The sequence below is a fragment of the Manacus vitellinus genome, unplaced genomic scaffold (assembly GCF_001715985.3).
Source record: "Manacus vitellinus isolate BGI_N305 unplaced genomic scaffold, ASM171598v3 scaffold_1_pilon, whole genome shotgun sequence".
Lineage (NCBI taxonomy): Eukaryota > Metazoa > Chordata > Aves > Passeriformes > Pipridae > Manacus > Manacus vitellinus.
Window position 1 is genome coordinate 33,345,799 of NW_021939396.1, and position 25,506 is coordinate 33,371,304.

The 25,506-nt window shown below is 39.0% G+C and overlaps 1 protein-coding gene across 1 annotated transcript in view; it reads right to left on the minus strand.

Annotated features, from left to right (window-relative positions):
* The window catches only part of CUNH8orf34 (chromosome unknown C8orf34 homolog), a 146,941-nt gene extending 142,937 nt beyond the window's left edge, over nucleotides 1–4,004 (minus strand). Inside the window, exon 1 of the mRNA XM_029959369.1 lies at nucleotides 3,904–4,004. Coding sequence (XP_029815229.1) covers nucleotides 3,904–3,972 — 69 coding nt within the window. The 5' untranslated portion in view covers nucleotides 3,973–4,004. The remainder of the gene's footprint in view (nucleotides 1–3,903) is intronic.
* Between the last annotated feature and the right edge of the window lie 21,502 nt (nucleotides 4,005–25,506).

Here is a 25,506-nt window from a genome sequence, read left to right on the forward strand (position 1 = left end):
AATATTCTGTCCCAGCCAATTTTAGGCATACACCTCCTGTTCACATTTTAGAAAGATGGAGAAAAAAAAACAACAGTGAAGCTTCATCACAGAAATAATTCACATTTACAATTCATGTTACCTTCCAAGTTAATGTGAAAAAAAACCCTTAAAAAAATAAGGTAGTGCTATGCTATGTGTTACCACAAAAATCCCAGAAAGAGGCATTTCTAAAGGGCATTCCTCAAATCCAAAATTGTCTAACCACAGTATTCTCAGATGCCAATAATCTCTTACAGAAAGATGTCTAAGATTTCAAAAGCAAATGGAAAAAAATTCTCCCCACAACACACAAAATCTACACAGAACAGAATAAGGCAGCTCATGAAACCTGACAGAATTTAAGGAGTTAACTTCAGACCTTACTGTCAGCACTAACAACACCTGCATGCCCTGGGGCATTTAGGAGTTGACTTATAGGTTCACAGGAATTTTACCTGCAAAAACCTTAGACACCTGAAAGATGAAATGGGAGAGAGAGTTTTGAAAAGCCATGACTTAGAGACCTACATTCAACAGGGGAAAATGAGGCTGAAGTATCAAAGTTATTTGTAATCTGTCTTAAATCTCAAAATTGACAGTCTTAGATATACACACTAATTCCCACCCACCTTCCTTCCCACCTCTAACCCATAAACTAGAATTTAACTAGTAAAAATGTTTGGAATCAAGTGAATCTGTGTGTTACCGTTCATAGCTAAGTGGATAGGACTTCCTACTATCTGCTAACAGGTACTGGTAGTCAGTAGAAGACCAATACCTGCTGAGTCAGCTGAAGCTCATTAATTCTTTCTCCGGGAGGTTATTCCTCGCTTTTCTTTATAGAGATGGAAACAACTTTTTAAGCAAGGGAGAGCCTAAGGTCTTTCTGCATCTCATGTGTCAGCACTTCTCTTGAACTCTTTCACACAAATTAGAAGCATAATTCAAGTGCCACACCACACAAAACTTAAGCAAAGACATTCTTAAGTAGATACTGCTGGTTAGTGAAGTACAAAAAGCCCTAGCCACAGTAACAGAGGGCCACAAATATAGGACAGAAAGGAGAAAACAGACACTACCAGGATAACTGCAAGCAACTGGAACAGAATGACCAACTAGCAGCGAGCAGCAACTACTGTTACTGACTGTTATGCAGGGAAATTGTACTTTATCTTCAATAAACTGCCACCTGTTCCATCTGTCAGTTAACTGCGCCTGTGCAATTGTCTTAAATCCATGGTGTAAAGTCCTCCTGATCACTGACCCTTCATTAAGCAAATATGAAATACAATCTATTTATGCATCACCATCTCTGTCTTCATCTCAAAAAGCCTGCAGGTTCACTATCCACATTCTTCTTTCCTGCGACTGCCTCCAATTATCCAGTATTATTTTTTGCACTCCTTAAAATGTTGACTTGAGGCATATATTGAGCAATTACAGTCACAACCTGCTCAGCAAATAACACTGCAGAAAATTGAATCCAAGTTTGCTGTGTTCTGACTTGGTGTTAGAAGATTAGTACTCACTGAAAAAAAAGATAACTGTCATCCATGACAAGTGATGATTAATTAGCATTAAAACTAGAAGTGGTATAAGAAAATGCTAGCTGTTCCTGAATGAAAGACAAAGCACAGGTCTCTTTTCTCAATGTGTCAGAACTTTTAGACACATGAAAAAACTGATGTGTTAGTGAATATATCTGACTGCGAACACATGGTATTCTTGAAACACCACAATGAATATATAATAGGAATACTAGTATAGAGTACAAGCTTCATCCTATGCATAGTCTTTGATCAATTCCCATCAGCTTCAAATACATGCCTTCCTCTTACTAAGATCAAGCACAGGTTGTATATCTACAATAAACTGTTGAGATCAAAAAGTACATCACCAAAATGAAATATGTAAGTAGATTTTGAACAGCTAATCAGGAAGTGGAGAAGATAACAATTACGATCCTCTTCCTCCCACTGTTATGGATTAAAATAACTGTAAACAGCTACAGGAATGCTACACCCCTATATCTTGAAACCACTCACTAGTATTCAGGTGTAAGTGGATTTCTCACAAAAAGAAAATCTTCCTGGTATACAGGAGTACATTAACAAGCTGTAGACAGTCTGCAAGGTTATGCAAAGAGCCTTTCACAGATTCTTTCTATCAAAATGCAATTCCAGTGACTAGTGAAATATGTAGTGATACATGAAATGCTGTAACAAATACAACTTCTTCATCTTTCCCTCCACCATTGATAACTAAAGCATCCCACAAGAATCTAAACAGCAGATATGAGCATCTTACACTACTGAGAAACTAGGTTAAAACACCAGGACTCAAAACAGTGATGTCAAGTATTTTGTTTGAATTTTAATGTGTAAACCAACGGGTTAAGGAAATTTTGAAGAAAATGACAGCTGTCAAGGGCCTAACCCCTCAATAACCCCAAAGCACTTAATTCCCATTGAGATATACAAGAGTCAGTTACGTATTGTCGTGGTTTCACCCCAGCTGGCAGCCAAGCACCTAGCAATTCTGCTGATTGAACAGTCTTTTATTCAGAAACTGAACCACGCAAATATTTCATTTTTTATTAATTCCTTAACTAGAAAAATCATCTGCTGTTCCCTAGTACTCGGTTACTGTTCCATCAAATGGAGCTTTATTTATTGCAAAATAAAAATACCTAACACCTCTGACACTGAGCCAACATAGTCTGTTTCAACAGCCTCAGCGTACAAAAAATACAAAAACATTAATGAACAGTTTTCTAACAAAATTTGAACCTTTTTTATGGGCGTTGGCAAACGTTACCCAAAATATACACTGAAGACGAGGCATCCACCACACCAGAATAAAAGAGATTTCATATATAGTAAGCTTGATTGAGAACAAGTTAAATACTGAAAAAGGGAGACTTGTGCCTTGGGATAACACTGCCAGAGTATAATATATGTGCATTTAGATGTGAAAACTGCATGAGAAACAGGATGATAAAATGGTAATAATTGCGATTGCTCTAGTACCCTTTCAAATTCTAAGTATTCACAGCTTATGCACTGAAATAGTAAAATATGCACATCTGTGCATCTACAAATCCAAGCAAGTGCATAGTTGTAAGAAAACAGAAAATCTATAGCAAAAATACGGTTCCCAAGTGTATGACTGCAGATAAAAATTTCAGAAAACACCATCGACATGGACTTTTCGCAGGACAGAGTTCTTCCCGAGTGCCCAAGTGGGTTTCACGGTGGGGAGGCATCCATCTCTCCCTCATTGCTAGCTGGACAGGGAGGGGCAGCGCCTCGGGGCTCGCCCAGTCCCCGCTGCTCAGCGCTGCCGCCCTGGAGACGGGGGGTTTGGAAGTGCCTCCTCCCCCCGGCCGCGCGGGGCAGGTGCGGGATACGCCGCTCCCCGCGGCCGGACGGCGGAGCCTGGCCGCTGTCCCGCACCGCGGGGCTCCGCGGCCGCCGAGGCGAGGCCAGCGCCGATGGGGCGTCCCTGGGGACTGGGGCCGCGGTGGGAGGGCGAAGGGGCACCTGTTTCAGGATCCGCGCGGGATCTTGTGGAGCAGAGGGCGGCGCGTCTCGCGTGTGGCGGGCGAAGAAGCGGGGCACATCCGCGGGATAGCCGGGAAGGGAGGGCTGCGCGATACTCCGGCATTCGGAGGGGCGTGGAAGAGGGACACGAGGGCAAACGCGTGGTGCGGGGCGGCAGTGCACGGCAAGGGGTGCCGGCACTGCCGAAGCAGCGCCTCAAACTCATCCTCGCCCCTGCGTTCGCCTGGGCTTGCGCGGGGAGCCGGGCCGCTGCGGGGGGACTCCCCCGCCCGCACCGCTGCCCGCCGGGGAGGAGCCGGCCGGCAAGAGCGCACCTTACCTCGAAGAGGGGACCGATCTTATTCTTCTCCAGGTAGGCTTGAATCCTGGTCTGCTGGTGAGACGCCATGAAGAGCTCCGGAGGCGGGGGCTCGAGCTCCTCTTCCCGGCCGGCGGCTGCAGTCCCTCCGGCTGCTGGCGGCTCGCTCCCCCGCCGCCCAAGGGCTGCCACAGCGGGAGCGGCGTGAGGCGCTGCGAAAGTCCCGGGACGGAGCTAACTCAGGTAACCGGGGCGGGGGGGAGCCGGGTGCAGTCGTCCGCCTTAGCTAGGCGCGGAGGCTAGCTGCTCTCAAGGAGCGGCGGGCGGGCGCTGCCTTGGAGCAGAGCATGGTGCAAGGAGGAGAAGCGCTGCAAAGGCGGCCCCCCAAGGCCCGCGCCGCTCCGCGCTGCGTGTGTCTGTCAGCCCGTCTCCGTCTGTGTGTCTTTTTGCAAGGCAGCGCCTTGGTTACGGGAGCGGCCCGCGGCTGCGCTGCGCCCTCGCTACAGCGCCGCTCCCGGAGCCAAGAGCCGGGGGCTCCCGTCAGCTCCGCGCCGCCGGCGCCCGTTGACGCCCGGGCTCGCGCCACAAAAGGCGGGAGCGAGGGAAGTGGGAGGAGAGCGGGCGGAGGCGGGAGCTGCTCTGCCTCCTCTCCGCCGCCGCTCCCCTGCCCTCCCGGGGATGGGCTTACCTCCCGCGGGGCCGCGTTCTCCCGCTCCGCGGGCGCTGCCTGCGCGCCGGCCTTTTGCGGGGCCCCCGCCTGGCTCCGATTCCCCGTCGGGCGTGAGCGCCGCGGGCCGCCCGGCGTGAGCGACCTGAGCGGCACATGAAAACTTCAGCTGGTGGAGGGTCGCGGAGAAGTGAAACAGCTGACAACAGGGAATGGGGTTGCAGGGACTACAGCCAGCACTTTTCCTTAATTTTTGTTTAGATTATTTTTAAATCTTAAAATGCTACCGTTCTTGTGATGTCAATGAAATTCCCAGTTAGCGACAATGGGTATCTCAATGCAATAATTGGAGTAGCTATGCAGGTGTATCCTGGTCTCAGGTTGTGTTGAGTTCCCGCAGGCATCCAAGAGGTCTCGGCCAAAACCCAATAGAGCAAATGAGAAATTTTCAGCTGGCTTCAAGGAGTAGTGAGTTAATGAGTACATCAGAGAAGCAGTATTTATTCTTTCTCCACTTCAAATAAGTAGTATCCCACCATTTCTAGAAGCAGGGTCCTAACCAGCTTTTTTTTTCTTTCTCTCTCTATTTTTAGAGAAGAACAAACAAATCATGTTTCTTGGGATTTGACGCTTCCGTTCGTCTTCAATAACTAATTCTGCTGTAGCAGCATTCACCTGTTTTGTGAAAAAAGATACACCTTATTTTTTTCATAAGGATTTTTTTAAAGACACAAAACAGCTTTGAAGAATATTGGGAACGTTCAACTCATCTGCTGAATCAGGCTGCCTGCTCCCAGTCAAGCATGCTCTGCAAATGCAAGAGTACAAGCCTCTCCTGATTCAGAAACTGCTAAAGAAAAGGGTGAATTTCGTCAGAAGTTAAAAGATCATGCGTTCCACTGCCATTGCCATTGACTGTTGTTTGACTTCAAAGTCCTCCTTGCTGACCTAAACCTCATGCCTCTACCTAGAAGGAGGTCAGATGTAAGTGTTTTATAAAGATAGTTTGCAGCACACCCTGTAGAGTAAGCAGTAGCTTGTAGAATTCTTTAATAGTTTTGCTAGAACTTGCTCATCCCAGTCTTGGTGAGGCAAAATGTTTGTTTCCATAGTAGTCAGTTAAAAATGGTACTTTTTTTTTTTTAAATTTGGATTCCTTATATGCTGGTAGTCTTCTAAAATTCCTACTAGCTCAGAGTTTTAGGATATCATCTTCAGCAAAGTACTTCTGCTTTGCCTCTTGCCACTTAAATAATATGGTGCTAAGCTAGTTTAATCAGCCTAATGAGGATCATACAATCATAAGTGTAATTGCCAGTGATGTAGATTCTCTGTAGTGGCTCCAATGATTCCCATCAGATGAGGATGTTTGTAAAATTTCACAAATCTCACCAGAATCTCAACTGCTCCAATAGATAAAAGTCTCCCACTTTGCAAAATTATGCTTCCCTCCTATGATCCAAAACTGAGAATATATATTTCTATAGACCTACACAGCCTGACTTCTGAAAGCAGCATCACATGAAGACTTGCTAGGACCTGACCACACCAGGTCCTGCAAACTGTCACTGCTCTGTGTAGACCAGGAAGAGGACCGGAGAAAAGAAACCCCACTATCAGCAATATGAATAGAAAAGAGAACTTATTAAAGGAGGTTTTAAAGATAGCATAACTGTCTATGATTGCATATCGTACACTTAAAACCTCAGAGTCTGGGGTTTTGTTGTGGGTGTGTATTTTTTTTATTCTCCCACTGAATCATAGAATGGTTGAGGTTGGAAGGGATTGGTCCCAGCCCCCTTTTACAGCAAGGTCACCTAGAGCTTGGTTGCCAAGCACTATTTCCAGATGGCTTTTGAGTATCTACCAAGGATGCTGGATTTTTCTGGTACCTGTAGTCGGTTTTGCTTACTGTTTCCATAGATCATCTTTTCCATCACTTAATTCTCATCCAGACATACAATCTAGACTTTCCAGCAGGCTTGGGAGACACACTGTCAGTCCTAGTGTGGCTGGGAAAGCTTCCAAGGCCAAATGCTGAATTAGCTTTTTTAACAGACACATCTTGTAATCTCCAGAGTTCCTGTAACTCTTAACTGACAGGTTATACTTTGATATGGATTAGGCACCTTAGGGAGACATCAACACAGTTCCTTACCTAGACCTTCATGCTACTGTTTCCTAGTTGAAGGTCTCCAGCAGCTCCCTGAGAGTAAAGCTCTCCTGGTGCTGAAGTATGGGAGTACAAGTGTCTCCTGCAGAGAACGTAGGCTGAATGACATGATGTAATAGGAAAAGGAACTTCACTGTTAGCATTTTTTTCTCTTTTTCTCAAGAAAGCACAACAACTGTTGCTAGATTTAAGACAAGCCACACTAAGATAGCACTCAATAAATGCCTGTGATTTGCAAATAAGCACAGAGCTGGGTATGTCCCTTCTGTCCTCTCAGTTCTTAGGAGAAAAACATTTTAAAAATTTAATTAAGGTATTCTGAGTTTTTAAAATTGGTATTAATACAATATTTTAAAATTGACTTTCATCTTAATATCAAAGCAAAAAATCTCTTGGGTTAAAATTACTGGTTTGGACATGACTGAATTTGTATTACTCGCAGCAGTCTTTTTGTATGAGGAACTGAACACTAAATTACTTTACAACCTAAGTAATAAAATATAGTCTCTTTATTGTGCTTGGCTATGTACCTTGTTTCATTTCATTAGATATTTTTCTTTAAAGAACAGTATACAGCATTCACATCTACATAACACTCAGCACTGAACTACAAGAACAGAAATGACTGCAAGAATTTGCACACATGAATCAAAAACTGAAGTGTCCCAACTTAAAAATATATTCACCACATAAAGTAAAAACCATGAGATTCCCAAAAAGCAAGGAGAAAGGAAAAAAAAGAATAGAGCTAATTTTAAGATGCTTGTGACCATTCTCTTCTTATCCCATGTCTGTACCTGTGATATCTGAGCTCTGTGCTTCTTACCATCATATGTTGGTGGGTTTCTCATCCTCCACTCTTCTCATCAAGAAAAGAGTATGCATGTTTCGGTAGGTTGTTTCTGGTGTGACTTAGTTCAAGGACTTCACAAAAGTAGGGAGCCATGAAATAATTCCATAGTATTCTATAATTTCAATCCTATCATCCATTTTTCAGGAATCAGGTTGCTGCAGTTCCAATGCTGAGCACTGAATTTTTGAAGTTATAATCACTTGCAGTACACATTCGTCATTGCCAGAGTTACATTACCCAAGCTTTACATGCAAAGAAGGTGTTCTTCAGGAGTCAGACCTGCCATTGCCTAAAAGGAAAGGAAACTGATGACTTGGCTGTCTGTAAAGGTACTCCATGGGTCATATATACCCAGTGCCAAGTCAACAATTCTTTCTATACTGGTCAAAATTTGATCCATATGGTCTGTAGGAAGTTTATTTTTTTGAGATGGCATCTGGAATGCAATAGAGACATTAAGATCTAAGAGAAATATAGTGACAATATATGAATTTATTACAGACCTTTAAATGGTTTTCTAGCTCCTGTTAAGTGCTTTGTGTTTCAGCTGTCAAAAAATCATCAGAAATTCCTTAATGAACCTTTCAAAAACAATTTGAGAAAAAAGGAACAAATAGCAGGCACATTAAAAGAGGTAGTATTCATCAGAAACTAGTGATGTTGTCTTTATAATGCTTTCAGTTTTGTCAATGTTTCCTTTCATGTCATAACTTTATAACAAAGAATTCTTCCATTACTGTGGTCATTTCTATTGAGTTTTATATTCTATACAAAGTCATTATCTGCTTCACAAAGAGGTAGGAGTCATTAGTCAACAGCTGACTAAATGTAGTTCCTAAAGTATGCTTGTGCTTCAAAGAAAATGCAACTGAAGTTACCTTCAGGAAAATAAATTCCCTGAGTTCCTGCACTTTATAAATGAGGCATTATTTTTATTGCTAAAGCGTAGCCTTGGAACATTACAAACCCCTGTTGTAAAATTTTCTAAAACAGCATGCATGTGCACACACACACACATACTGGCTAAATATTGCAGTGCTTCGAGCTGTTTAAAATAATGAAGGTCTAGCAGTTCTTGACCTAGAAAGCTGTCATCTAGCTTTTTATTTAGTATTCCTCTAAAAATGTACCTGCTCAGATTGCATGTTTTCAAAAGAAATTGAAGCATCTTAGTATCTTATACTGAAACATCCAATTTATGTTTTATCCCCTATCAGGTTAACTGGCAGAACTAAAAATATCACTGGAGGGCTGATGCTAATGATTTGGTATACCTAGTTTTTTTGGTGTTTTTTTTTAAATGCACTCTGTAAAGGATAATATGCCTACAAGCTTGAGTTTAAGCAATCTCAAATATCCTTTCTATGGTTTTATATTTGCACCAAGATAAGAGCCATACAACTTCAAAATCTGGACTAGACCCAGACTTGTAAAGAGCAAGGATTCCTTTGCATCTTCATTCTCCTAGAGAATTCAACCTGTGTTTTGGATATTTTGTCTTTTATACATTGTGATCTTAGCCACAAACACTTAGCCTCTCTGGTAAAACATTTCATATTTTCTGCAGGGCAGGAGCCCCTGGGAACTTAAAAGCTTTGTTATCCTCAGGCTCTCAATAAGGACAAGCACAAATCACTAGAAAATCCAAGATGCATAAACCCACACTGTACTTAAGGAGGGTGAGTTTCTACCTCTTTCACTCCTCTTATTCTCAGATGTATTCTGTAATTTGTTTTCATTTATCCTGTTCACTTTCCTGCTTCCAAAGGTTTGTTCCAGAATTCCCTTATCTTATTCAGAGAAAAATCCATCTAAACTTAAAAAAAAAATTAAAATTAAAAATTTTGTTCATATCATATTACCAATCCAACCATTAATAGAAATCACTACTCTTTCAAGACTTCATTGCAGCTTATATTTGGTTTTAGTTGCTTTCTTTCTGTCTGGCTGCACATAAACATAATACATAAGTAAAAGGAAAAGTAGCAGTACTTATGAGGACATTGATAATAGAGCTGACTGTATATGTTAAATACATTTCAAGGACAAATCTGCTCTGAGATTTCACTGTTTAAGTGCAGTACAGAGGACTGCAGACAGGCATTATTCAGAAACCAGCTAAGACTACGATGCAGCCTGTGGAGCAGAGCTCTTAGTACCCTCCTGAAGATTCGTATTTGGCTACACTAACACTCAGGGACTCAAGTAATTAAATGAAACACTTGCAACACTAACTGACAGTTACATTCTTCTTCCTTTCTGAGAGATACAAATATTAATTTAATTACTTGGTAGTTTCTAAGAGCATAAAAATACAAGCCTTCAACAACTACTCCTTCCCCTCCTTCCGCAGCACTGCACAGGTCATTTGTCTGTGCACTGTTGGCATTCTGGTAGTGTGGATTGCAGCAAGGAGTGAACCAAGACCCTTTGGCGTGTACTGCTGTTCCAAGAGTCTGGTCTAGCTCTTCAAGCACATGACTAGTAACTAATACTATGCAGACCAGCCACTAGAGGGGAATAAAGAATCATACTGTACTAACAGAGGTTAGTGCATTGCAAACTGCTTTACAGGGCCATCTCAGGCATGGCCATGAACAAGTGCTGTACCTGATTCAGCTGGCAACTGCTTCATGTTGTAGTTCCATTATGGTTGAAATTAGACACCAAGGCTTACTTAAGGGTCTCTAAACCTTTAATATGTTTGTATACTCACTGCATAATTAGTATAAATGCTTGTACTTCTTACTGTATCCTAGTTACTTACAGGGTTAAAGTTACATAGGCTCTGAACCACCAAGCATTTCAGCATGTTTTTTAGCTAAAAACATACATGCACATTAGGTTTTCAGGTGCTGAAGATAAACATACTCGAAGTGTTTTGCTAGATGATGATGTTTTGAAGGGCAGGGAGATACAGCCATGAGAGGATTTCAGAGGCAGATAACTAGCCTAGAAGGGCTTAGTTGCCTGTAAGACACTCATTTGTGATGCTACTGTAAGCAGTTTACAGTACTAAAGCTTCTGAAGAGTGAGTGAACCAGTGCAGAAGCTAATCTAGACAGTGGAAGTTTAGACAATTGGTTTTCAGACACTTGAGTTAGCTATTGTGTATACAGCCTGGACTTCTTTGCTCTTAACAACTCAATACTGGTCAAAGATTCTCCTTACTCATCAGGAATTCCCAAAATGCACACAAGGGTGTTTTCCAGATTGCTTTTTATTACCAGAATATACTTAAGAATGAACAGGATTATTTCAAATGAGCATAACAGTAATGCCAACTTCCAACATTTAAAAACAAAACATCAACAAAAAAGCAGTTCTAATCCAAAATCATCAAGAGAGACCTTAAAATAGATTTTAACTCTTTAAATTTCATGGTTTCAAGGCTTCTGAGACCTCTTCTTCCCCCGCCCAGTCCCCTGACACAAAGCTGTGATCTCTAGTAACATTTTTCTATAGTGAAGGCAAAAATTCTGTTGTAGCCATTTGAGTGCAGGAACTAGAGGCAGAAAAAAACTCAACACTAAACATAAAAAGAGTAATGGTACAAAATACATGACTTGGCAATGCCACTGTATCTTCTTTTCCAGGCTTAGTAGAGGTGGATTTGAAGACAATAGCCAGGGACAAGAGCTTAAAAATTGAAAATTTACTATCCTAAAGATTGTTATCTTCACACAAAAATCCAGGCAGAGAAGTGTATATTGCTGTTTTAGACAGGGGGAGGCTAGCAATGATCCCATTTAATTTCCTGTAGTAGGAAGCTTAGCAACTATTCAGTAATAATATCTCCTTAGGTGATTACTGCTTATACTTGGAGGGATGTGAAATTAGAGGAAGTCCTTTAAATATTAATGCCAATGCCCATTACAGTCCTTGAAGAGGAGGACAAGGACCTTGGACTGAATGTGCCATTGAATGCTTGCCCTTGGCAGCATTTCAGACATCACACACACATCTGATTATTTCTAAAAGGGAAAAATTCTTGGCTTGGGATCCATCCCCTTGGGTTGTTTCTCATGGAAAATACTGGACACAGAGTTATTTCATCATGGCTGACTTGCTTAACTGGAAAGAGAGATTGATATTTCTGCTATGAAAGTGATTGATGTTTAACATTTTTGCATATGCCGGCTTTCATAAAGTTTCAACTGATTGTCCTAAAGCAGTGTATGCACAAGTCTTCATAGGCTGATGCCATGATAATGGGTTGTATTTTCCACCTGATACACCAAATATTAGACATACAGCTGTGTCCTAAATTGGAATTACTGATTTGAAACATTTTAAATAATATGCATTACAATAGGAACATTCATCAGATAATTAGCAAAAAGGTAATTGAATTTGTCTCCTGTCCCAAAATATAGAGAAAAGGTTAGCTTGTTATTAGTAACATGACATCCCTAATAACATTTTAAAATTTATTTTTAATGTAGGATTAATTTTCCAGCAATTGATAAAGAAATTTAAATTTCATAAGCTTCATTGTCCTAAACAATTTTGAAATAAAGGATTATCTTTTGTAGTAAAATTGAAAGGCTCGTTTGGAGACTAGGTTGCCTATGTGACTAAGCTCTTTTATGAAAAGATGTAGACAGTTATTCTGCTGGAAACTTTTTTCATGCAAATAGAGGATTGTATTGTCTATTTCACAGAAATATTATAGGTTTAGTCATGTTATCAGGAAATTTAAATTCCAGACTGTAGGTATAAAAAATAATATTCATGTTGGTACCAACTTTCCCCTCAAAAGAATAAAGCATGTAAATATAAGCCACATATAGAGATACTAATTCAATGCTTATAAACAATACTAAAATTTACTATTAATTGTATTTTTAAGCGTCCTAGGAGTCAGGATATTAATTTTTTGTTAATCATTGGCTGACCTGCTTTAAATCTTCTTACTAGTGTGTATACATGAATTGGACCACATTTCTATTTTGGCTGGATTTCTGGACTCACTCGTGAATGTTTTGTTCTGTGGGAAATATTTGTGCCAACTGACCCATGTAGAATGATAGTATTTTTTTCATAATGTGCTATAGAAATTTAGCATAGTGGCTAACAAGAACTATTTTCTAATTATTAGCTAAGCATTAGTACATGACTTACAAAACAGTAATTTAGGGACTTCAATACTTTATCAAAGATAAGCACAAGAATTTTTTTACAATTTGTCAGGCTTTCTGGCAAATTCTGTAGAGGGGAGATTTTTAAAATAAATGGGGATACTCACAGTTGTGAATTTACATAATGACTTTTTGATGATGCCTAAATGATGGCAGGGAAGCTGAAAAAGCATAAAGAGAAGCAGTACTAACTCACTGGAAAACCATTAAGTAAGAAAGCTCTGTGAGTATCTACATAACTACCATAAACTGTGTGAGCGAGCAAAGTAGTAGAATCATGCACTGTACCACATTAATTCTTTGGAGAATGTGGAAAGGGTTGTAAACCAAGTATGATGGTTCATTAGAAAATAGTATCTATCAAGGTCACTACACTATGCTATGATGACAGTTTAGTCAAAATGACAAAATAAACAATACATTTATTTCCACCTAAGAGGAGAAAAAAAGGTTCCGAAAGGTTTGGATTCACACCTGCAACAAAAATTCTATGCATCTAAATCTAGTGGGATCAGTATCGTGTCCACAGTAAGGATAAACCATAAAATGAACAGAAAATCTGAAGCTTTCAAAGGAATTTTTAAAAGTTATATTTCAGAAAACAGAAATACATTGATCTGCCAGGTTTGTTAGTGCAGCCTTTTTCTTAAATAGCAATATGCTGCACTTGAGGAAAAAAATAAAAAAAGCATGAATGAACGGTCTGTTCAGAACAGAGAAGCTGTAAGAAAAATAACAGCATTGTTGGTATCACCAACAGATTGTGAGCATGTGCACAGGTTGCTATTACTGAGCTTTACAAAAGTACACTGGTATTGGGAACATTTCAAAAGGTTAGGAGAATCACTTCAGATAGTTATCAGAGATTGAGTTGGTAGTGAACATCCTCCTAAACAATTTGTCCACAAGCCCATTCAGAAATGCAGTATCCCTCTTACTCAAATGCTTTTCCCATTTCTTTTCCCTCTATTCACTTCCTATTTATAATTTATGATTTCTGTGAAGAGGTACTCAGAATAGATGAGTACATTTTCTATCAAAGTAGGTAAGTGCATTATCTACGTCTTTACTGATTATTAGCAAGGATGCTCTGCAAATTCTGTGTGAATGTGGGGAAAAAAAGAAACAAAGATGACTCTGTTTTGGTCTCTGGTACCTAAGCACATCACAAAGAACAATCCTGATGTTCACTGGCAATGTATTTTCCTACTACAAAATCAGCATCTCTCTTTTTTCCTCCTTTCCACTGAGTTTTCTCTGTCTAGTCAGTAAAGACCTCTTTACATAGCTACTATCCCCTTGACTCCATTCTTTCGCATATATGAAGTGTTGCTGCCACTGAAAAAATTCCATATCCCAGGATCTACCCTAACTACTCTGAATTCAGATGCTGACGTAGGGCCCAAGGATAGGAATCTCAGTTTTTGTTATTTTGGGCTTTGTTATGTTCTTCTCATCTGCCTTATACTGAAACATTTCTAGCAAAGATTCTTCTGTTTAATAATTTAATAATAATGTAATAATGTTTAATAATTATTTTTCCAACAGCAGCTCCATAAAAGAATTACTTTATTGCAGGTGTCTTCTTCCATCATAAAGATCCATTCACTTCTGAACTACTATTGAAGTTGCACTGATTTTCCAAATCCATCCATTGCCCTTTTCTCCAGCATCCTTGACAAGAATTTTTCAATCTCAGCCACTGCACTTATGCCCTCTTTACTCGTTCCCTAGTCTGCAATGATGAAAAGTTCTGCCTCATTTTTTTGAATATTAATATTTGGAATATTTCTCCAAACAATTTGTTTTCTAGCAACACAATGACATTTTTACTGGTTTTTAGTTTACAAATGGGGGTCCAGGTGTTTCTTTTTTTTCTTCTCAGTTTAAAAATAGGTTAGCAATAAGAAATATTAACCTTCTAGTTAGTGTTTCTTGCCATCTGAATAAACTGCTGCTTCAAATATGAATCCCCTTTCTAGTATAACCTCCACCTTTAAGCCAGTCCATTCCAGTCAAAAGCTGGATAGCATTTGGATGTCTTCTTCAGATTTCCTTTCAATATATTAAAAAAGAAACAAACAAACAAAAAAAAAACTAAAAGAAAACAAACGACAGCATAGTATTTCAAAATTATTTGGTTCCAATTTCTGAATGAGGTTGAAATCACTTCTACCTCCTGTGAGTATAATATCTAAGGAGAGCAGGAGAGAAACTGCTACCTGAGAATTATTTTTAAACATTTTTAATGTTTCTTAAAGTACTTATAAAGTAGTTTTAAATGTTCACAGAAAGCTTTACATAGACGAAGGAAGGAAACGGAAATAGTGCAGGAAAACATTTTCCTTGCAAGTACAAAGCAGAGTGTAATTTAGTTTCAGTTCACATCCAAGAAGCTTAAAAAACAGTGTATCAGAAACTGAAATGTATACAATGTTTAAAGACAAATATAATGCAGCTGGTCTGGGTAGTAGCTAAATCAGGAAATTGACTTAATTGTAGTTTATTTTATGAGAATATAATATAATTACAAGACTGTTGAAAGAGAAGCTTATATACATCAAAATTACTGGATTAAGACATTATGTTCTTTAAATTCTGCCCTCAGACTCTGAGGGAAAGGATGAAATGGCAGAGTGCAGCAGTGGAGTTAGCCCCACAAAGCATTAGAGAAAGTTGTACTGCCGGCAATGCTCAGCAGGGGTGCAAGGAAGGAATCAGAGTATTTCAAAATGAAGTGATGTGAGAACATGAGATGAAGGATCTACTCGGGCCTTAAAACACATCCTTCCTTTTCACAGGCTTTAGATCAGCCTTCCCCTATGACCACACGGAATGAAAGTAAAGAGCATGAGGACACATGTTAGACTTCAGTGTGCAGACTGGACTGGAGAATAAAGTTACCAATAGACAAGATGATCTCCCAGCTGATTCGGAGATGCAAAAATTAGGCTGTTTCCTTAGTGTTCAACAGTTACAGAAAATAAGATTTGCCACTAGCACTGATCAGTGAGAACAAGAAAAGCAATGTTTGTAGGACATAAAAGTGACCTATAAAAGGATTAGTTTTTAAGCCCTACAGACTTTCCATAAAGTTTGGTGAATAAGTGAAATAAAAATTATATCATGACTAAGAAAATTTATGTGGAACACAATGGTGGTGATGAGCCATGGGATAAGATCAGTTGTGTTTTTTCATATGAGCTATTGAACAGTAAGATCAGAGACCATTTTGGATATAGCCCAAGGAATATGCCAAGCAAAGCAAAAAGATACGAGCTGAAGGAACATTAAGAAATGAGTGATTACAATAAAATCAGATATATGTGCAAAATCCATGCTGCAAGAAGAGGTAGTGTGCTTTTAATAACTGGAGTGGAACTGGGGTTTGAGAAGATACAAATTGCAGTGGTCGGTCTATCCTAATGACAATAGTAATGTCACTGGACAAAATAAAAATGAGAAATTGGGACATATAGATACAGAATTCTCTAATGGCAGACTAGGAATAAAATAGGTTTTGTATACATTCCATACAATTAGGTTTTTTCTAAAGCAAATGATCTGTGATTATAATTTGCAGTCTGATATTAATGTACCACCCAAAAGATTCTTAAAATGCTGCATAATGCTTTGGCAAGGTGACAGCCACAACAGAAACACATTTAAAACATTTGCAAAACCTTTCAAAAGTGCCATCCAGCTGAATAAAAAAAAAAGACATTTCTGTGGCTCTGTGTTTCCTATCAACACTTTGCTAATGTTTATCTGAACTTTGCTCCTGAATAAGGTAGGACAGCCTTTCAGTTCTAAGATATATCAAATTTCTTGGGTCAGTATTCTAGAAAGAATAATTTTCCTATTCTGTGTAAGATTAGGCCATAAGACGGCCAGGCATGAAGCCTTTAAGTTAGCAGGTGAAAGAATGGGTTTTCCATATAAAAGTGTTACTTTCTACCAGCAGTTAAAAAAGGCATTCCCTTTTCCAGTTCAGAGTTTCTAATAGGTGGGCAAAGTAAAAATCTTCCAATAAGTTATAATGTGCTGAGGGTTAGTTAAGATCTTTGGTATACATGTTTCTCCTTATAAAACAAAAACACATTATGAAGGGGGTTGTGAACAGTCCACACACCCCAAAGTTTTATCCCTTCTTATATGTTAATATAGAGTAAATGTGGATACAACTGTGTAGACTTGCCAAAGATACAAATGCTCAGTTTATTTGGATTATCTTTTTTATCCTTGTCTTACCCAGTTCTGTAATGGAGCCATACATAAATACTTGCAATAGAAATATGCAAAAACCCTTAGATTTTCAATTAAAGAAGACCTAAAAATCTAAGACTTTTCAGTCAATACCTTCAAGAATAACCCTTTTGTGAGGGCATTGATATGCTCATTCCATAGAGTGTGGCAGAAACTAGCCAGTAGGTAGGAAATTGTTTGGTTTTCACAGGTATAACTGTCACTGGGAAAAAAAAGTTTTCACTGCTGTACATTTCCCTCTGCTCTTTCCTCCATCTAGCAGTCAGTATGAACTTTCAGCCTCACAGTGAACAGCTATAACAACAATTTGTCATAGTTTTCTACTACAAATCAGTATTTCATTTTGAAACTTTTAGCTATTTCGATGCTATTATGTACATGTTAATATTTATTATTTAATGTAATTAGCAAGACCTTATGGTTTTCCTTTGTATATGGTCCTTGTATTTTTTGTGTGATGGCAGAAACGAACAGTAGTTTTCATTGTTCTATGATCTCATCAGCTCATACAAATTAATTTAGATCAGGCTGCACCAGGTTTGGATGTTCTTCCAAAATACATGAAGGGACTTCAGTAGATTGAATTAGTGATTTGCAACTTGAGAATTAATCTGATGTGATTTAATGCAAAATTAGCTAGAAGGCACTAGACTGCTGCACAAAGTCTTTGTGAGATAAAGAGTGTATTCCAGTTCCTGACGAAATTCAACTTCCCTCCTGAGAAAGCTTTTATCTAAGTAATATCATTAGCACTCACATATATAACAAAAATTTCCACTCACACATATATCAAGAATACCTGTGGACAAAAATGCTGTCTGAGGTAAATAAAGGTAGCAGAATTTGTTCCAAAGACTTATTGGGATCTCCCTTTTAACATGTAAATGAATAGTGACTATGGGGTACACAGAACTCTCCAAAAGGCTTCAGCTTGCTCTGCATCACAGACTCAAGTACTGAACAAGAACCCCCCCAAGTCTGATCTCTGTGTGTGAAAATCCATTCCAGAAATTAAAAACTAAGGAAGGAGGAGGAATGAGGAGACCCATCTTTTCCCCAAATCCTCAATTGCCCTATCCCTACAATGACCCAAATTCTCCAGTCCTACATTTTCTAAATTAATCTCTGGTCCTTTTACATTTGCTGTTTTCCTGCTTGTGTGTCACCTTGGTCTAAAAACTGGTCTCAAAAAGCAGAGCTGCTTTTTGTTGTTGTTGTTGTTGTTGTCAGGAGTTGGGTTTTTCTTTGTTTTCTGAAGAAAAGATTATAAGTTCTTTAGGAAGAAGGTCCACAAAGGTAAAATCTGTTCCTGAATGGAGGAATACTGCAAAATTTTAATTTATATATTGAATAAATATTAGATACCAACAAGGAGCCAGTACATTTATAATGGAATTGCAGTCCATCTATAAGACATGTAGCTGTACAGATTGGGTAAACGTTGCTGAGGAATGGTTAAAAAATGTGATTGCTATAATGGCAGGAATTTGAGGAGTATGGCAGAAAATACAGTATAAACTTGATAGAAAAACAATTACTAGCTTATGGAATTCGGTGGAAGATTTTTCATAAATTATCAGAACTGGGAAGGTGAAGCATAAGACAAACTAAAAAAAAGATTTTTCAATCAAATGAGATTAAAACTACTAGCCCAATATCTACTAAATAGTTTCAGTGTCTCATTTGGGAAATTATTTCAACAGATAACATGGACAAAATTTGTTACTACTTATGTCTTTAACTTCATTGGGTATTTATGCATTTATCTTGTGTATGTAGGTTAATTTAAAAATCTTTAAAATCTTGCTCTCTATGCAAGGAAAATATATGATTAAAAGACATATGAATGTACATATATGAAATATTTCAACAGAACTAATGTTTTTAGTGGCAATGAGATTTTGGGGTTTTGGGTCTGTTATATGGCAAAGCCAACAAGGGCTGCATTTGGAGAGCAAGTAATACTTAGTTAAAAACTGACATCATAGAACCCTAAACATATGTGCAAATGGGAGGGAAAACTCAGTAATTAAGAAGTGATGACAAATGGAACAAATTTTCTTCATCAGGAAAAGATTCACTCCATAATTCAGCGTGGTTAGAAACTCCTAGACAGAGAGGGACAAGTCAGAATGGTAAGGCACACAGATAGAAATTACTCACCACAATTCAGTGGCAATCCACAAAGACTGAAAAATGTAATGTGTAAGTATTCCCAATAGCTACAGGGGAGCCAGGACCAGTAGGATCACCTAGGCAATTAGGTTAGCCTTGTTGTAAAGAAGTCATGACAACTGCAAAATCAAATAGAAGTAATATCCAGATGTTTAAATTTAGGTGCTTAGAGACAGTTGAGTTCCTGTTCCTGAAAGTATTTATATATATATGCTTAATTTACAGATCTTAGTAGCTTCATAAGCACAGAGTCAACAGGAACTGAGTGGTCTGCATCTCAGGAAACATGAGACCAGTCCACAGAGACAAACAGAATAAATAGAAAAGAAAAAAAGCCAAGGCAAATGCAAAAGAAAAAACATTTAAATATGTGCATATATACATCCATACACATGTATAAACTTATGTTTGTGTGTATATACCTACATATATATATATATATATATATATGCATGTATATATGACACCCAAGGAATGAAGAAGAAGAGATGAAGTACAAGGTTACATGGCTGATTGTAAGTATCTTCACAAAATAACATCAAAATACAATTAATTGGAAAAGTTTCTATATTCCACAGGCTAGGCCAACTATTATTAATATTTACCACAGAGTGAAAAATACCAATTTCCAGTTTCTTTTCGTTCCATTTCCAGCTTTCACACAAGGTAGACCTCCCATACTTTTTTTTCTAACCTACATTGTGCTGTGCTTTGAACTTATATACTACGCAATTAATTCAAAGTCCTGCTGGTAAGATAGCAAGAATTTGGAAGATTAGGTGCCTAGAGACAGCTGAGTTCCTGTTCCTGAAAGTATCTATATATATATATGCTTAATTTTACAGATGTTAATAGCTTCATAAGCACAGAGTCAACAGGAACTTCCAAAAAGCCATGTCAGACAATAATTTTTACTCCAGTATTGCACACAGTTGTGTAGCAAAATGCTTAAGATCACGTTACATTTTGGAGCAGACAGAAATGGTTTAATTTATTTTAATAATGCCATTCTTATTTATGGCAGCTGAAAGTGGGCATCTTCATGCTTAACTTCTATTTTGCATAATTTTAACACAAAATAAACCAAAACAAAATAACTCAGCTCAAGTCTAAATAGCGCTTTTATGGTAATGGTTGCTTTTGGAGTAATTTTATGTTTGTTCTAAATGACCAGATACTACCAGTTCCAAAACGTGAATTTGAACACTCAAAGTAAAGGACAAGATTTTTTTTCCTATTGATGCCAGCAGATATCCAAAACCCCAAATGATAGTTCTGAATTCTTAGTCAAGAAGTCATGTTATATTAATTGTTCAAGTAACTACCATAGGCAACTATTTGGATGCTCTTGACTATAGCTAGCTATCTGAAATGCCCTGTTCCTCCTACTTTTGCTTTTTCTAAGTCCCTTTACCACAGAAACTGAAATCTCTTAACTCCCACACTGGGGTCAGGGCTATTTGAGAAGGCCTGAAAATGTGTTAGTAGTTTCAAAATGGTGTTCACCTTTCTACTGTATTTGTCATCTAATAGTTTTATCCAGAAGTGATGAAGAATTCAATCTTTGTTTTCCTTTGCCTTTCTTTTGACAGTTGAATGAAATTGCTGACACATGCACCACACATTTCAAGTCAATAGTAATAACTGAGTAAGTGGTATGTATTCATACTCTTGGCATGGAAAGAACCATAAATATATGTCTTCATAATCTCTGAGATCCATAAAAGGGCAAAGAGCCCAACTACTTATGGAAAGGTCAAGTTCAAGACTAGTACTTTCCTGAGCACACTGACTTCATCCACTCCGCAGTGCAGCTTGGCTTAGCACTTACCTTGCAGCTCTTCACACCTGCACAGAGGCCTCTCGGGTGACAGCTGGTGAAACAAAATGCAGTAGGCACAGCCAGAAGTATCCACAGCTACCAACTGAAGTGCAGCAGTAACTGCTGCCTGCTATTGCCTCTCTTCCTCCTTCTACTCAACAGTTTATGCCAAGTCTATCTGGCTTTCCCTGGCTTCCACCACTGCAGAGGATGAGCCATTGCTATGCAGGTAGTAAACTGTCTGCAAGAACTGGTGTTTGAAAGTGGCTGTGCATAGAGGAGATATCTCCATCAGATACCCAGCCACTGGACATTTTGACATCATTCTAGCCAGGCTCCCCACCACAAAGAGGAAATTTGAGTCCTGAAGATCAGTGCCACTTGTTGAAGGCTCATGGCGCAACACTCCTGGCATGAGTTTTCAGAGGCATATTTGAGAATGTGGCTCACTACATCTAGCACCTGCCGGGAGGCTGTGGAGCCTACAAGACTTAGCTTGTACTGATCAACTGGCCACCAGTCTGGAGTCAGTGCGTCTGGAAGGAACATGCTGGTGGCCGAGGGCTTCATCTAGTGGCAATTGATTCAGCAGCAAGAGTAATTTAGGTCAGAGCCATGCTGTCTTCAAAATTAGATCAGATTTGCATTTTCCATCTGAGTGTTGAAAATCTCCAGGGATGAGGATGGATTTTACAGCCTGTCTGGGGCAAAATGTGCCACGTGACAAATGTTCTTTCCCTTAACACTACTCATGCTGCATTTCCCATATTTAATCTTGTGGCCATCACATCTTCTGCTTTAACTATGAACTTCTCAGAACAATCTGGCTTTGTTTCTGTAATCCCCTTCTCACCTGACTGAGTAAGAGCAAAGTTGTTCAACCTCACCTTGTCTGCCATGTGCTCCAGCCCTGTCTCCCTCTGCTGTGCTCTCTACAGTTGGTAGACATGTCTTGTACTGGGATGGGGAGAGGGTTTGAAACTGCATGGAGTTCTACAGCTGTGGTTTCCTGAGTGCTGAGTAGGTGGGATTACTCACTTGATCTGCTATTTACACTCTCAGAGCACCCAGTATGTGGTTAGCTGTCTTTGCAACTGCTGAATCATGACCAGCTTCATCACTACAGTCCCTAGAGCTCCAGAGCTGTCACCTAGATAATCAGTTGCCCCAGCCTGCACTGCTGTTCCACGTAAAGGAACTTTGTACTTACCATCCTTGAGCTCTATGAGGGTGCCATGGGACCATTCCTCCAGATCATTGAGGCCTTCTAAAATGGCACCCCATCCTCCAGGGCATCGGCCACTCCCCACCTTTGGGTGCCATCCACAGCTGGACTGTGAAGGTACATACCATCCCACTGGTCAGTCCACCGACTATTGAGTTAGACAGCACATCCAAAGCATCAACACTAAGTCAGCAAGGTGAGGTGTGAGGGTGGTGACTCCTCCAAAATGAAGTTGACATGACAGCATGATGCTCAGGTATGAAAGAAAATCTAATAAGCTCCTGGAATCATTGTTAGACTTGTTCTAATGCCCCTCAACTCTTTCCCTCGTTCCTTAAAGAGCTCCTCTGGTAGTCACTGCCTCTGTGGCCAATCGCTGGCTACGGGAGGCCCATACCTTCAGTGATTCTGACTGTGGTTTTGCTCCAGGGTGATATCTAGTACCCACAACCAGAATTTCACAGTCCTGGGCATGATGGTTGTTGTGTCTGCAGCTGAAGTCTTCTCCTTTTCTCCACTTGTTCCTGGAAAAGTAAAGATATAAAGAATGCACATTTTTTCTTACTTCTGAGAATGCACAATATTCTATACTGCTGCATGTACCAGCTGCTTAGTGAACCAGCGTTCTAGTTTTGCAGTTGTATGAGCATGGCTGGGATGGGCTCATTCCTTGGAAGATACAACTTGATCAAAGCCTTAAGGTATGGAATTTAAAGTATACATTTTCAAAGCCTTCTCTGAAGACTCCCATCACTTAATGACCACATGAAGTCAGGCAAATTTTGAAAATGCTAAAATATTTTTTAAAAAATCCAAAATAAAGCAAAACACATTACAAAAACATTTTAATTGTTTTAAAGTTTGACAGAGACAACTTTCATCCTAGTTTGATTCTGTCCCATACCTCAAACGTATAATGTGGCAGCTTTCTTCATAAAAGTTTTGTAGAAGGCTTGTAACTAAGTTTGGCAATACATAGAAAAAAATGTTAGGGCTGATATTTTGCATAGGGCTGTTTTCTATAGAGCTGCCCTTCACAGAAATCAATGCAGTAATAGCTTAATGAGGCTTGTTCCAGAAAAATCTTGTTTTAGAGGAGAGGATGCATTTCATGCAGTCAATTGCATGATTCTTCTATCAGTGATTGCTAGATAGAAAGCTTTATTGTTTGAATTTGTTCTTCTGTTTCACTTCTTTCAATGTTAAATGGTTTAATTACATTATTTTTTAAAAATTTCTTCCTGTACCAATTGAATTTTGAAGTCTCTCAATGAGTCAATATGCCTTATATTTTCATGCTCATTGTTTCACCAAGATGGAACTTTCTGCTGCAGTGAACACACACAGATCTTGGTGAAATCAGTGAAAATTCTATTTTTCAGTACTCCTGAAAATTTGGTCATAACAAAGCTATGTTGCTGTCATGTAAGACCTCTGGAGTTGATCCATAAAAGTGTAACACCCATTATAAAACCACATAAGCATTATTCTTTTTCTACTACTATGTATACATTGTAGAAAAAGAAGGTTTTTCATAAATACAAAATATAAATTTTCTCTGTCTTCTCAAGCTAGACAAATCTAACAAAATATTAGACTATCGAAGAAAATACTACCTTCTCTCTGGCTAATAAACCTTAACAGTGAGTGCATTCAAAATGGTTTTTAGGTTATACACATCAGAACACAAATGCAAGACATGATATTCAGTGTCTCATTTTAACAAAAAAATCTGGCAGAAATAGTTGTAATTTGGTTTTATATTTGTAGCCATTATGCTACATAAAGCCTTTCCTCAGAAACGTTTTTGCTTTAGGCCTAAACACAGTGGCTTATGGTAAAACACTGCGGACTCCCTAAAAGAACCCTGCAAAGACTCAACAGCTCAGCTAATACGACCTGTTTTCAGAAAGAACTTAAGCATTCATGGGCCTAGATCTTATTATTTTTCACTCAAGGCTTATGTAGCTTTTGATCAAGTGCTCAGTTTGGATATGCAAAGCCATGTGTAGTACTTCTGCATCCAGTAAGTACTGCATCATCATGGACCATGATGAAATCCAGACTCATTTCTTCGTCATAAATTCCAAAACAATCCAAAGCAAACATCTTGACATTCTGGATAAGTACCATGACTAGTATTTCAACAAGGTGGAATAAAACTGGAGTTACTTAAGATATTAGTGAGTCAGACCTAAACACACCTAGTCTTAAACTAACCACCCCTTTCTCCATGGTTTCAATACAGCCAAGTCTAAATATCCTTGCTAACACTTACACTGCAAACAGCACAAGAAGCAAATCTGTATAAGGATGGTGTATCTGCCTGTGGAACCATTGGACCCGCAAATATCTGGTCTAATTAGCCTCCAAACACACTCTTTTCTCTTTCCTTCCCAGAGGCAGTAACACCAATATAATTCAGACATGAATAGCTTCTCTATTGCAAAGAACAAAGCTCTAGTTTTCATTAACCAGTGTTCAACTCTAGCAGCCACTCTCAAATGGAGTCTGAAAAACTGGAACAATTGGTGCAGTTTCCATTTTATAGCTTTATGTAAATGCTTAGCAGGTCTGCTCAAATGATAAGTCACAATGATTTTTCAACCTGTTCACAGCTTATAAAATGCCAGCCCAGAGTTGTTTCTGAGACAGGTAGCAAGAAACATAACCTAATGCCACTTACTTGAACATAGATCTCTCCATACTCTAGAAATAAGAAGATGTGACAGCTCAGCTGCTTCCATTGGAATTACTTCCTTTTGCAACCACCAAAATAAAAAATGGCAAGAAGTAGACTTAAGCTTGAGGTTGAGCCCTGAACCTTCCTTCAGGGAGCAGAATCTGTAGAAGCAGACATCTCTGAGAATTTTGAAAATACTGCACAATAACAGAAAAGCATGTACGATTTTTTTTTCTAGTAGAGGTGACTCCTTTTTAAATGCTTCACTAAAAATAAAGAACTTCACTTCAAATGATCAGTACTAGTCCTACATACACTTTTGGTGATTTCAGTCCCAGATAATTAGTAATTAATGTTTTTCAGGAGTCAATAGACCTTCTCTCCCAAGGAGGTTCTTAATATCTTCTTTATAACTGAAAAAAAAGTTTGGGGGCTTTTTCCTACAGTGGATGAAGTTATTTGGTGTTGTATTTGGTGTTCTTTGTGGGTTTTTTTCCCCATTAGAAAACATATCAGCAAAGCAGAACCCCCTTTTCCTGGAATTAAAATTTCATTCACTACACAAAAGCTTCCCGTTCTTCACATTTCTTTGGAACTTCATTTGCTTTTGCATTTGTAA